At 32.4% G+C, this 15,497-nt stretch overlaps 1 protein-coding gene across 1 annotated transcript; it reads left to right on the top strand.

Annotated features, from left to right (window-relative positions):
* Positions 1-3,115, top strand: LOC107902442 (auxin response factor 18). Its single transcript, XM_041091571.1, has 4 exons — positions 1-342; positions 549-1,695; positions 1,809-2,686; positions 2,771-3,115. Exons 2-4 carry the CDS (start codon positions 619-621, stop codon positions 2,838-2,840), a joined length of 2,025 nt encoding a protein of 674 aa, XP_040947505.1. The 5' UTR covers positions 1-342; positions 549-618; the 3' UTR covers positions 2,841-3,115.
* Positions 3,116-15,497: the final 12,382 nt, after the last annotated feature.

Below are 15,497 nucleotides of genomic sequence, written 5' to 3'. Positions count from 1 at the left end.
GCGTCTAATATATTGTATATTTTGTCTCTGCACAGTCCTCTGGTCGGCAAACAACACAAAATCTTTCCAGTTAAAATCTCTTTTCTCTACCATTATCTCTCTTCTTTAAAACTCTCATTTTCTATTCAGTTTCCCATAACGACCTGGTTTTTCATTTTCCTTTCCTTTCTCAAACTCTGTTTCTCTTCATTCTCTAAGTCTTTGAATTTTTATATCTTTGATTTTCTTTTCTTGTTTTGGCCTTAAAAGGGTTGAGATTCTTGCATTGTTTCTGCTTCTTTTTGTTCATTGTAATTTGGGTTTCTTCCTTTTGGTGGAAAAATTATCTCCTTTTATTTAAAGGTAAGGTCTTTTACTCTTTCCTTCTCCCTTTTAAGTGAATTCTTTGATTTTTTTTTTGGGTGTGTGTGGAAAATATGATTGTATATAGCTATGGTGTTTTTTTTTTGTTGGGGGGGGGAGGGGGAGCGGATTTTGTTCTATCTTCTAATTTATCTGTCTAATTGATTGTGTGATTAAGATATATTTCCAATTTCATGTGTTAGCAGAATAATCAAGTGAGGAAAAAGAGGAAGGGTAGTTATCTGTATGGTTTAGACCTCAAGAATTGGGAAAACAATGATAACAGTAATGGATTGTAGGAAAGAAGTGGTTAAGACTCCAGAAAAATGCTTAGATCCTCAACTATGGCATGCTTGTGCTGGTAATATGGTGCAAATGCCAGCGGTGAACTCCAAGGTGTTCTATTTCCCTCAAGGTCATGCTGAACATGCCAATAGGAATGTAGATTTTGGGAGTCTTTTAATTCCTTCACTCATCCTATGTAGAATTTCGGCCATTAAGTTTATGGCAGATCCTGAAACTGATGAGGTTTATGCTAAAATTATGCTGGTTCCTTTCAGAGAGAATGATTTTGGGTATGAAGATGGTTTTGATGGAAATATTGGGATGGAGAATCTTGAAAAACCACCTTCTTTTGCCAAGACATTGACTCAATCCGATGCTAATAATGGTGGGGGTTTCTCAGTTCCGCGGTATTGTGCAGAGACTATATTTCCTAGGTTGGATTATAGTGCTGAACCCCCTGTTCAGACCATTCATGCAAAGGATGTACATGGTAATGTTTGGAAATTTAGGCATATATATAGGGGAACACCTCGCCGGCATCTTTTGACGACGGGGTGGAGTAATTTTGTGAATCATAAGAAGCTTGTGGCTGGTGATTCGATTGTCTTTCTTCGAGCAGAGAATGGAGATCTTTGTGTGGGAATCCGTAGGGTGAAGAGAGGTATTGGAAGTGGACATGAGTATCCTTCTAGTTGGAATTTGGGGGATGGAAGCTCCGGTTATTCTCCACTCTTGAGGGAGGGGGAGAGTAAATCGATGAGGAATGATTCGAATGAGGATCTGAGGGGAAGAATAAGGCCCGAGAATGTGATTGAAGCTGTGACTCGTGCTGCCAATGGGCAACCCTTTGAGGTTGTTTACTATCCACGAGCAAGCACTCCTGAGTTCTGTGTGAAGGCCTCATCAGTTAGAACTGCAACGCAAATCCACTGGTATCCTGGGATGAGGTTCAAAATGGCTTTTGAAACCGAGGACTCCTCACGGATTAGCTGGTTTATGGGAACAATATCTATCGCTCAGGTTGTTGATCCCATCCATTGGCCTAATTCTCCATGGCGCCTTCTTCAGGTATATCCAATATTTCTCATAACTTTATATTGTCATTGATTTGCAATTTACCTTATATTCTGCTCTTAGATTTGCTTCTAATAATTTTTTCTCAAATTAACATCTTTTTTCAGGTGGCATGGGATGAGCCAGATTTACTACACGACGTGAAGCGTGTTAGCCCATGGTTGGTTGAATTGGTGACAAACATACCAGCCATCCATCTTAATCCTTTCTCGCCCCCGAGGAAAAGGATGCGGCTTCCGCAACACCCTGATTTTTCTTTACTTGGTCAAATTCCAATGCCATCTTTTTCTGACAGCACTTTCAGGTCCAGCAGCCCCGCATGTTGCATTACAAACAACATTCCTGGAGGCATACAGGGAGCCAGGCATGCACCGTTTGGATTATCTTCATCAGATCTCCGTTCCAGCAAGCTGCAGTCGGGCCTCTTTCCACATGGTTTTAATCAGCTTGATCATACTATCCCACCTATGGGACACTCCAGTGACTATGGGAACAATAGGAATATTTCTTCCTCGCCCACAATGGGAAATCTTACCCAAAGTTTAAAAGAAAGCAATGAAATAAAGACACCCCATATCTTATTGTTTGGTCAACTCATTTTCTGTGAGCAGCAGGTTTCTCAGAGCTGCTCAGATACAATTGGAAACAGTTCATCCAACGGGAATACAGAGAAGACTATGATTTCTTCCGATGCCTCTGGATCTGCATTACATCAAAATGCTCGTGAAAATTCTTCAGATGAAGGGTCTCCTTGGTACAAAGAGCTCCCAAAAACCAACATGGGGTTGGAGACTGGTCACTGCCAAGTCTTCACGGAATCAGAGAATGTGGGAAGAACCCTAGATCTTTCAGTTCTCAGATCATATGAAGAGCTGCACGGCAAGCTAGCCAACATGTTTGGCGTAGAAAGTTCAGATATGCTGAGCAATGTGTTCTACCACGATGCTGCTGCTTCTGTTAAGCACACAGGAGATGAGCCCTTCAGGTACCAATGGTTCCTTGGGATCATTTGCTTTTTCATTTTTCAAAGGTCAATCATTTTGTTTACTTAATGCTTTCAATGTTGCAGTGAGTTTTTGAAGACAGCAAGGAGGCTGACCGTTCTTACAGATTCAGGCAGTGACAACATGGGAAGATAGAGATTGCCTATTTTCGCTAATTGTACAGTTTCAAACCCTTGGTTTTGATTTTCATTTCATTTCATTTCTTTTTGGGTAGTTGTGGGAAGGTTTCACTTCTCACCCATTTTTGGGTTACATGTAAACCACATTTCTTTTTATCTTAACTGTAAGCTTATGACTGAAATGGCCGCCATTTTAGTCCTCTCGGAGTTTAGGCCTACAACTTGCTCAATAATTGTTTCCTAGTTATGCCTTTGTATCAGACTAAGAAATGAAGAGAACTTTTCTTTTAAGATGATTGAGGGAATTCAAGTTCGAACTTTAAAGAAGACATGGTGAATCGGAATAAATGCATGTTGCTCGTTGCCATTGGTTTCCTAAACAATGGAAAAAAGATTGAAAGATGATAGGTAGGCGTGGTGGTGGTAGAATCAGACAAAAGCATTCTTAAGAACAGGGTGGTTAAGGATACACCATTGGTCTTACATCTTGAAATAGCTTTCCAACCACCACAAATATCAGACTAATTCGTCTTTTTGTCATCTCATAATCCTAAAGTGTTTTTATACCAACAAAGGAAAACGTGTTTAGAGTCAACCAAAATTGAATCTTGAAATGTTTTATGTTTATGGTGGAGAACATAAGAATAGGTGGGTTTTCTTGGATTCAGGTTCAGAATTAAATTGTATATTTTTATAATAATAAAAATATAATTTTATTATTTTAATAGTCTATATCTTTATGATTTTTAAAGAATTAAATTAATTTTTATTATATTTTTTTGAATGGTAAAAAGTACAATTTTACTATTACTAATTTAATATTTTATAAATTATAAAGAATGCAAATAACAAAATTTCTATTTTAAGAATCATGGCTGAGACCCTGCTAGCCTCCTAACTTTGCCACTGCTTGCGTTCAAGTTAATAAGAAAGAGTTTATATATATATATGTATGTATGTATAAGAACTAATTTGGAAAGTTTTTGCATGAACAAATGTTGTATTAGTTGAGGTTACATTTTGTTGTGTCAGAACTCGAGGTGTAAATGAGACTTTTGAATTATTTGAGTTTGACTTGAAAACAAAAAATTATATTTAGTTAGATCATTGTCGAGTCAAATTTGACAGAATTGAATTTAAATATCTGTGGCTAGTCAATTTTTTATTTATTTATAAATAGTATTGAAAATCTCAATTTTGAATTTGAACTAAGGTCAAGCATAAATAATCGAAGATTCCAATTTCTTTACTAAATAAATAAGCTTAACTAAACCTAATTGAACAAACACAAATGGTTAAATTTATATCTCGAATATGTCAAAATTTTTATAATTTGATAAGATTTTCTTTTCAACCTTAATAAAATTTATTTACTTAAATATAAGAGTGAGTGTTCGACCGAATCAAGTGAAAATTTTTTTAGTTAACCAAGTTCACGAGTCATATTTTATCATCCTAACTCAATTTGAATTTTTTCAAACTGAGTCGAGTGAAATTAAATTTAAGTCAAGTCAAGTCGAATCGAGTGAAATTGTTCGAGTTAAATTTTAAAAAATTAAACATGTCAAATTAAAATCTTGTTAGGATATAACTAATTTTATGTTAAGAGTACATAAATTTGAAAACATATAATAATAATAAAGATACTTTAGTATGATAAACTTGAATAATTAATTAACTTATTTATGTCTCAAAAATATTATTTGAGAAAATTTTAACTTTCTTTATATATTCTTCAGAATTTTTTTGAATTTTAGAACTTTTATAAATATTTTGAATTTTAAAAAATATTTTAATTTTTTCTTTGTAATTTTTGTTGAAAGAGATCATTTTGCTCATTTTCAAAATTAACAGAGACTAAAGGAGTATTTATACCAATTTGATATTCAAATTGTAAATTTCAATTTAAGTTGACTCGAATAATTCAATTTGATTAACTCAAAAATTTAAATTTATTTTTTAATTTTTTCAGATCGAATCGAATTTTACTCAGAGTAAAAGTTGGATCTGATGTTGACCGAAGAAGGAAGTAGGGGTTTGAAATTGATAGTGAAACAAAAGCAAGCATGCATCAAGATTCTGCGGAATTTCTGTTGAGATGATGACACAGACAGAGATGAAGGAGGTGTGTTGCCTTTGCCTTTGCCGGGTCTCTAGGCATTTAATCTCCTTGGGATCTTCAATAAATATCCTTTTTTTAACCAAAGTCAACACCCACCTTTATATATTTTCCATTTACTCTTTCTGTCATTTTAAAAATATGAAATAACACTCACTATTTAAAAAAATAGAATTGAGTCTTAATTCGATTGGTATGAGTATTATTATCAATACAAGAGAACGTAAATCCGAACATATTAAAGTATATTATCCTCCTATTTATGAATTAAGAAAAGACTACGAATAATTTTAAATAAGCTCTCGTAAAAAATAAATATTATCAGAATCTATATTTCAAAATTGAAAATATGGGGATTTGAATGAAAACAAAAACAAATTGGTTAAACCAGCTAAGGTTTGATTCAGACATTGAAATGGAACTGGTCGTTTGCCAGTGCACAAGGCAGACAAAGATTCGTGAGTCAAGGAATGCTGGCCCCACCTCTTTTATTATCTCCAATTTCTCTTTTTCTCTTTCAACTTCTCTTCATGTTATCCTCTCCTCTTTTTCTCGCCTATAAAACATTTTAAAATTTAACCTAATTCAATCAAATTGGTGTTTGAGTGTGTTGAAACGCATTATCCTCCTATCTATAGATTGAGAGACGCTATGAATAATTTTAAATATTGTGTCAAAAAAAGCCGACATTAAATTAAGAAAATTAAATGGATATTATATATTATAGTGTAATGGTCTAATCCCAAGAAAATTATAGTATACTAATTGAGACATGGGAATACAAAATTGTACAACTTGTATTCAAGTTTCCTGTGCACTTGAATAAACAAAGATGGTATTGGAAAACACAATTAGACCATCAAGATTTGAACTAATTAAATTTCTTTAATGGATTTAGGTTTTAGAAGTTGTGGTTGGGGTTATCGTTCGATTGGATTAAGTCGAATTGAATGAAAAAATTTTAAGTTAATCGAGTTGTTGAGTCTTATTTTATCATTCTGACTCGATTTAATTTTTTTAATTGAATCGACTGAAATGAAATCAAGTCGAATTGAGTGAAATTGTATGAGTTAAATTAAAAAATTAATTAAAATCTTGTTACACCATATATATTTGAAAAAATTTTCAAAACAAAATAAGAAAGAAAAAAAAATACATTTTAGTATGATAAACTTGAATAATTGATGTGATATTTTAATATCGTGTCATGCAATCACCTAAAAACGACTGTTTTTTATAAAAAAAAAATTAGGTGATGATGTGACAATTTTTGAGTGTTACGTCATTATATGAACCAAAATTGAAAAAAGTTACTAAATTCAAATACTAATGTGCGAGAAATTATTTTATGGATAATTCCCACCACAGTCAATTTCTAATTATTTAATGACATTTCAGCAATTTTTTCCATGTCATTGACACATAATATTGATAATTTTTTTACTTGAATATTAAAATCTCGAACTCTAAACTTGAACTCCAAAACCAAACCCCGAACCCAAACTTAAATTCGGCTTTAAGTTTAGGGTTCGAGATTCAATGTTTAAGGTTCGAGATTCTAAGTTTGGGGTTTAAGATAAAGAAAATACTAAAATTATGTGTCAATAACATAAAAAAATTGTTGAAATACCATAAAATAATTGAAAAATGACCATATATAATGTGATGGGAATCATCCATAAAATAAAATTTCCTAATGTATGCCCTAATTGGATTCGAAGTGCGGAATACATCCTAAGTGACCCAAATACATTTCTCCATTATCAAGAGCCCAAATAACCCTAGTTATCAATCATCCACAAGCCCAAGCTTTTATTGGAGTTCTACAAAGCTTGAAAATGTGCCCCACTAATTAATATGAGGTTAAACTTCAAGGATAGTCCCTGCACTTATTGACTTGTGTAGTTTTAGTCACTCTACTTTTATTTGCTTAAAATTGGTTCTTTTACTTTTTGATTTGCTCATTTCCAGTCCCTCCATTAACTTTTACGGTTAACTATGTTAAAATATTAGGTACAATTACAAATTTAACCCCTCAAGCTTTAAACTTTTTGTCAATTTGATCCTTACTTTTTTTATTTTTGTTTTAATTGTTAAGAAACTTAATATTAATCACCACTAAATTATAAATCATTATTCAATTAATTATGGGTTTATTCGTACGCAATTGCAAAATTAAATTTTTTTAATAATAAACTTTGAAAAAAAATCCCTCTCTTTCAACTCTCCTTTCTTCTTTCATATTCCCTCAACTCTCATGGCTTCTTCTAATAATCGAAACTAACAAACAAAACCTTCACTCTCCTCTTTCTAAAAAATTGAAACCCCAAAAGAAGGAACAAAAGTCTTCATGTCCCCCCCCTTTTTTTTGTATGGTTTCCTTCAATTTTTTAGATATCTCTAAATATTTTATGCAAAATATAAACATGCTCATAAATATTAAAACATGAAAACTTAACTAAAAGATGCATGGAAATTTATCCTCTAGCCATTGATATTTATTTTTTTATGTGTATTGGATCTTCTATAGTCTTAACAACTCAATTAGATTATGTTCGAAAAGTATTTATGAGATTTAATTATATGGAATGTTGTGTATGTTTGATATGAGTTGCTTTAGCAACGTACTGTGATGTTACACCGTCGGATCCGACAATCAAGTTGGGTGTGGGGTGTCACATGTAACTTTAAAAATTTACCAAAAATTTTAGAAATTTAATTAAAATTTGAACCATATATGGTCAAAAATCTTAATGATACTAATTTTTATTAGAACAAATGAAACTTGTGTTTGAATTTTTTTAAAATGAGATAAATTTATTTTAGTGTGTCAAGGTTAAAGTGTTAGTAGTTTCCCATGTTTCAACTTCGAAAAATTGTTATAAATTGTATAAAATGAATTAGAATATGATCCTTATATGTATGAAATGATTATTGAATCTAGTTTATAATGGAATAAATGGTAATGAATTATGAATTATGTATTAAAGATAAACATTTTTAACCGAAGGAAGGTCAAAACCGTCTGGCAGCAAAATAAAAAAGGTAATTATAAAAAGTTTTGGAATTAATTCACTTGTGTGAATATTCTGATTTTTTTTTTATGGTAAAGGTTAGTAAGTATAATTTCTAAAACATTAAATAGATCTTGATCTTGAATTGTGTGCATTTAAAAATAAATATTTTAGTAACTGCTACTCAAGTAGATAATCGTGTTATGCGTATATGTGACATGGAACACTTGAATGTAGCTATGATATGCATATAAATATATGAATCATTTGTATGATTGAGTACCTATATGTTGAAATAATTTTTTAAGTTGGGATATGATTGGTATGCTAATAGGGACTACATGCATTTCTCTTATGCCTTTTAGCCTTGAATTTAGTATGTACACTCTTTATTGCCTTCGAGCTCTACACTCATGTGCACTATTTGATGCCTTCAAGCTTAACATTTACGTGCTCCCTGGTGTGTTTTGGCAAACTAACACTTATTTGCTTTATGGTGTTGTTTTGGAAGGATGAGATATGGTACTTTATGGTCAAGCACTTATATACTCTCTGGTTGTGTCTGGATGGTCTTGTCTATCTACATTTTACTTAAGGTTACTGATGGTTATAAGCTTAATAAGTTAAAAAGGAAGTGCGTAAATGAATAAGTTAAAAAAATGTGACATGACATCATGCTCTGATTCTCTGTGCCATAATGGGTTATTATATGTAAGTAATTGAACAGATGAATGTGTTTTAACAATAAAGGGAAAACTATGGGTCAACTCATAAGTATTTGGGCCATAAGACATTGATGCGAGATCTAAACTTCTAATTTTGTATATCCTTAATAAAGGGAAGGGAAATATAATGGTTAACTACATCTTTTTTTTTTTTTTATGGAAGGTTAACTACATATATATTGAACAAAATGGGTATAAGAGGAATAAAATTCATAATATTATTGACTAATATATAATTAATATGTAATTTGTCACACCTCAAAAATCAGGATAGTAGAATCGAGTTAGTAAATTGGGGGTTAGTGAATCAGGAACCGTAATTAGTCTAGATAATTAAATAATTAGGAATTAATAAAACAAAATATTAAAACAATTAGAATTAAAATTTTAGATTAAGAAGTTAAAATTAAGTGTCCGAGAATTAATTTGGTTAAAAAGGATTTTAAAAACGAGATCGGATTTGAAAATAATTTAGAAAATAAGTTTTAATTGAAAATAAAGAACTATTTGAAAGAGGGAAGAAACTAGAGGTGGTTAGATGGGCAATGACCTAATTTTTTTAAAAAATTGCTGCCTATTTAACAACCCCCACCGTCCCTTCCTTCTCATTTTCACATCTCATTCGAAATTTTCTCAAACACCAAATCAAGGCTTTTCTCTCGAAATTAGTTCATCCTTTATGATTTTCAAGCTCTTCAAACACAAAATCCTCATTCAATTTTAAAGATTAATCACGTTTTCATCCTCAATTTCTCAAAGAGATCTTCACACGTTTTAGCTCGAATTAGCTCCATAGTTCATCGATTTTGCAAAATTGAGGTGAGATTTTAACTTTTTATTATTAAACTAAGTGATTTGTTAATTCAATTTGAAATTTAAATGATTTAATTAAGATTTCAATAGATCAAGTGATTTTAAGTTGATTTTTAGCTTGGAAATTGATGCGAGCCTCAAGGCCCAATTTCAAACCCATGGATGTGATGAGCTCACATTACCTCAAGGCCCAATAATGAGGTTAAAGGCCAAGCAAATCTGAGCAAGATTGAATGGGACCATCCAAGACTTTCTTACCAAGGCCCTAGATGAGCACACGACTGAAAAAGAAAACCAAGATTCACTTTCTTGTTCTCAAGAAAATTAAGAAATCGAATCTTGGTCCAATTTTGTTGTTTCGGACAATTTCAAGGATCAAGAAAATCAAGATTTCAAATCTTGGAAATCTTGGCCCAAAATACTGAATCTTGCAACTAAGGCGCATTGGATTTCATATACGAGCTTGAACGAGCCAATTTCGAGAGCAAACGAATCACAAGACCAAGTTCTTGAAAAAATGACCCATTAAGATGTCTATAAGCCCATCCTTGAGTTTGGAAAGTAGTTTAATTGAATATTAGGTCAAATTATCAAAGTGGCTCAAATTGTAAAATATTTAAACTATAGGTCTAATTTTATTTTAATAGGTGGATCATCATGTAAGAATTTAGTCCAAGGAGCCTATTCAATTCATTTGGCTGAATTCCTATTAAAAGTCCACACTTAAAATTATTTTTTTATTTGATGAGTTGTCATGTTAGTTATTCCATTAGGGCTAGGAAAACTTATTTTAGGGGCCTATAAGTAGCATGGACGTTCACCCTTATACACGTACAATTGATTTATGTTTCTTTGAGTTTTTCTTCAAGAATTGCTCTTGAGATTCTTTTAGAAGTTGTTTTAACAATCTTTCAAGTTGTGGAAATCATCTTCAAGCTTTTTCTTTCCAAGATCTTTTTCTTGGAGGGGAATTAGAGCCATTGAAAGGAATTGTGGATTCTTAATGTTTCTAAGGTTTCTTAGGATGTCATATTCTCTTTTTTATCCTTAATTTATCGTTTCTTTCTTATTTAAATTAGTTCTTACTGTTTTAGCGTGTTGATTTTATTGATTTTCGTTCTAGGTTAAAGTTGCTTCAAGAAAGACGTTCTCCTATCATGTTCCATCAAGAAACACATCAAAATTAGAAGTTTTAATATTTTCTTATTGTTTTAAACATTCTTGCACAAAATAGTTTGCTTGTCTTTAAAGTCACTTTTAATAAATTTGTTTGTGTTTTGTTTTTCCAGATTTGGTTGGGGCATTTTCTTAAGGTCCAAGGACGATTTCTTTTCATCCAAGAAACCCTAATTTGTGTTTTGTTTTAAGGACTCTTTACTGGTCAATTCATCTTTCTTTTGTTTTAATTTTGTTTGAATCTCCTTTGTGACAACTAATTTGTTTTTGTTGTTTCTCTTCCAGTTTACGTTCGTATAGAGATCTAGGATAAATCCGTAACTTAGACAAACTACGATCCTGTTCCATACGCATGCAGTGTCATTCTTTATCAGAAATGGTGGATTCTGTATTACTTAGTTAACCTTCGATTTTAAAGTGACTTCTAACTTATTTTGTTCTAATTAAAATGTTTTTAATCTTGATTTAACAAATCCTTTGGTAATTTAAACAAATTGAACGTTTCCCCTTTCTTGATGTTCATATAAGCTTGATTTTTCTGGAAAAATTAGATCCGTGTAATTAGATAAATTGATGGTTTAGATCTATAATTAGATGATATTTAGGAGGTATGAAGTTGAAATCTAAGCTTAGAAACAAGGTTTGAGTGGTTAAACATCTATTTCTATAAAATTAGCTAAGTTTTAGGTATAAAAGTTAGTGGGTTGGGATCTGTGATTTTGGAGGAATTTAAATGTGTCTGATGTTGTTTATAATGCCTATGTTTTATAATTGATGTGTATGTGAAGTTCCAAATCAATTGGGAGCCTCTACAAGCAAGGACAAAGGTAAGCAAAAGTTTATTGAAGCTTTGTTGTGCAAGCAAGTTGTTGAGGTGAGTGGTCTTGTGTGCTATAATTGATGTACAAATTAGTGAGTTAAAAGGGGATTAGGTGGTCTAATAATCTAATGTAAGTCCTAAGAGCAATTTTTCTTACTTGAACTTTGTTATTTTTATAAGTAAGCTTACATGTGTTGTGATAGTGCAAGTTGTGATGTGAATATACGTGTTAATTATATGACTAAACATGCCTTGTGAACAACTGATTTTATGTGCACACAATTGAAATGAAAGTGTATTTTTCTCATTGAGCAAAGTGTTTGTACTTAAGGTGCATTATGTGAAAATGACAAGTGATATGGATATGAAGTGTGTGAGTGTGCATAAACCAGAAAATTAACGTGTGAAATGGATAAATTGGCCTTGTGAACTTTTGAAAACATTGGATATAGTTGGCATGCCATAGAATTTGAGTACTCGTATATGTGTTTGATGTTGTGACATGTGGAGGGATAAAGGAATATAGAACATTGCTCCATTCATGGGTCATGTTGGTGTATTGGAGAGTGATAGCTTTATGCTACACTTTATGGGTTCGATATAAACTTTATGAGTTAAGTGTGGAGTGCTGGAGATCCCTGTATCCAATGAGTGTCATAACATGTATCTTCATTTTCACAAGTAGCCAATGTATCAATATGACATGATGTTAACGATGCCATGTGTTAAATGTGTCTAGCATGCTTGTTTTTAACTTTTGTGTTTGTGGATTATTGTAGCATCTTGAATACTCACTAAGCCTGGTTAAGCTCACACTCTTTTATGATTATTTTTGCAGTGATATAACTGGAGTGGAGTGGTGAGGTGAGCAAGTTGGTGATCCAAAGGCAAATGCATCTTTAATTGTGCGTATGAGATGGTTTTTGGTTCACAAATATGGCAATGTGGGTGCAAACTTGAGGGACTAGATTTTACTTTTGATTTGGATTTGTTATTGGACTTTTTGTGGACTGTTTAAGGATTTTTATAACTATTTGTATGTTTATACTGCTTGAATTATGCTTGAAAAATGCAACAATGGTAGATAAATTGATAAACTGTCAAATTTATTTAGGGGTTCGTCGTAGGGTCCGCATATAGCAGCAATAAGGGTTAGCATAGGTAGCTCAGCAATAGGGGTTCACATATGACAAATTAGCCATAAAGGGTCCGCATAGTTGAGTTCGCCATAAGGATAGCGTAGGTGAGATCACCTGGGTGAGTTTGCGTTAGGTTTCGCATAAGTGAGGTCGCATAGGAGAGTTATCCACAGAGGGTTTTCCATAGGAGTACTCCTTAAGGGTTCACCATAGTAGTCCTCCATAGGGTACGCCATAGTAGTTCAACATAAGGTTCATAAACTTGTGATCACCCTAGGGGTTCGCCAAATACGAGTTCACTATAGGGGTTCGCTAAATACGAGTTTACCATAGGGGTTTGTCAAACATGAGTTTGCCACAGGGTGCGCATAGGTGAGCTCGCAGGATGTAGGTGTTCACCAGGCTTAGATGCTCGTCAGACATAAATGTTTGCCAGGCTTAGGAGCTCGCTAGACTTAGGTTCGTGAGCTAGGGTTTTACAGGTTTTTAAGTGTTTGCTTCTTTTCCCAGTATAAATTGATTTTTGTTGATGTGATTAGAAAAACATGTTTTATAACTTTCATATCTTAATTTCAATCCTCGAATTTCAGTACGGTAGCTTCAATTTCTTAAAATGACTTTTCTAGATATTTTGGAAAAATTACAATTTAGTCCTTAAACTTCGTTTTGGAATTAAGTGAGTTTCAAATATTGTTTGAAACCAAAATTTTTACAAATGCTTTAAAACAAAATGCTCAGGACATTGGTTGGTCCAAATTTATGATTTACGTATTTAAGTTTACGTTATGTAAAAATGACAATTTTACCCCTAATACTCTTCGTTGTATTATGATGACCGAAGCATGTCTTAGGATTGTTTGATTTACTTATTTAAGCATGTTTTAAATTGGTGTGATGGTTGGTTTGTGGTGTGTTGGTTGACCGGTACGAAGAGTCACTTCGGTGGCTAATGTGACGTTCGAAATTCGAGTATGACTGTTTCAGCCAGGTTTGGGGCGCCACATAATTTGAGCCTCAATAATAATAAATTAATTAATTAGTAATACTAAAATGTAAAATAAGTAAACTCTAGAACAATATTCTTAAGGGGGTCAACACTAATAATAGTATAGGATTGGTACAATTATCCTTATGTACTTATTGAGCTCATCAAGCTCACGCGTTAGTTGCTTAAATGCGTAGGTTATGGACTTGTCGATTCTGGCTTGGGAGCATCGCATCACCATTTTGGATTTTGAGGTTGTAATGTATCTATGTTGGTTATAATTGTTGCTTCTATTTTAGCATGTATGTATAAACTTAGGCTATTATAAGATTTTGTAATTGTTTGGATTTGTATGTGATCAAATATCAATTGAAACCATTTGAATGCTTGAGTTAACCTTGATTTATAAATTGATTTTAACACATTTGAATATCGTATGCTTAAATAAGCTTTAAAATGATTGGAAACTATTGATATCAAAAGTTGATGTTTTTGGATGGTTTTGATGTGTTTTCGACTTGTATTTTTTATTCTCTGCCTTTGGGTCTCAAGACATGGTACTTATGTCTCGAGATACATTGGTCAAAATACTCAAATTTTGCTTCAGTGGTCCAATGTTTCAAGACATTGAGGCTAATGTCTCGAGGCATAACCATCAAATTGGTCAAAAATCTTAAGACATTCCTACCCTGCGCTTCTAAACATGTGTTTTTAAGCCCCGAAATGGTTGTGAATGATGCTCAAACGTACTCATTTAGTAATAATACTTTAGGGAAGGTCTAATATAACTTTTAAGAGCTAAAAAATGTTAGGAAAATGTTTGAAAATGGATGGTTGAATTTTTACTTTGGATTTAACATTTCTCTTATTCAAGCTCACTTTAAAAAGCTAAGCAAGTATCTCAAAGTTTGATTCATGCTTTAAAACCCATTCAAAATGATCTAAAATTGTTTTAGAAATGTGTCAAAGCCTTTGAACTTGATGTAATAAGTTTATAAAATTGTTTCAAAGATTTAATCTTTTGAAATTCATAAGTGTGTCAAACCAATGACACTACTCATATAAATTTTTTTCTTTTACCATTTGAACTAAAGCAATTTTTATTTTTTATATGAAATTTTAATGAGTATATTTGTTAAATAAAATTCTTATATATATTTATAAATCTATACTATTATTTAAGCTCTTGATTGAGTTAGTGTCACAAGTTTGTTGGAAAAAAATAGATTTTTGGAAGGTTTGAGGCATATTCTCGATTAGTAAAGGTAGAGATTTGAATAATAAAATAATGATTTTATATTCTACCCCATGATACCTTTACAACGGTATATCATATGCTTAAAATGGTTGAGTGATGAATAAGAAATTGATGCTCAAAGTAAGCCACTTAGGAATTATGTTGAGGAAAATGGAAAGCTTAGTCCTACATTGGTTAGATATCAAATGTGGAATATGTTTATATATATGAACCAACTTGATGGTTATTGAATGACTAAGCTAATGTTCTCCCTTGCGAATAAGGGGGTGCAAAGCCAAATTGGTCGGGGTTGGGGGGGCGCACCCGCATGATGTGGGTGATGCGAAATGTCCAAATTGATTAGGCCTGTAGATATTTTACCATTACATAACAAATATTAAATTGAGGTTAATGACTCCTTAATTCACGGACGTTAATGGCTCCATTTTTGTTGTTGTCCTGAGAGATAATCGATCAACGTTTCTCCAGCACTTAAGGAGCTGTCGGATTTCTGCTTATCTACGAGTACACAATTTCGATCCAGTTTTATTTCCAATTTCTATTTTTTAGATTTTATATCTACATTACTGTTAATTTCACTAATGACTTTGCAACAAAGTTAACCAGATACCAACTCGATTAGAG

This window comes from Gossypium hirsutum, chromosome D04 (genome assembly GCF_007990345.1).
Source record: "Gossypium hirsutum isolate 1008001.06 chromosome D04, Gossypium_hirsutum_v2.1, whole genome shotgun sequence".
Taxonomy (NCBI): Eukaryota; Viridiplantae; Streptophyta; class Magnoliopsida; order Malvales; family Malvaceae; genus Gossypium; species Gossypium hirsutum.
The sequence above is the reverse complement of the archived record's forward strand: the minus strand, read 5'-3'. Positions and strand labels throughout refer to the sequence as shown.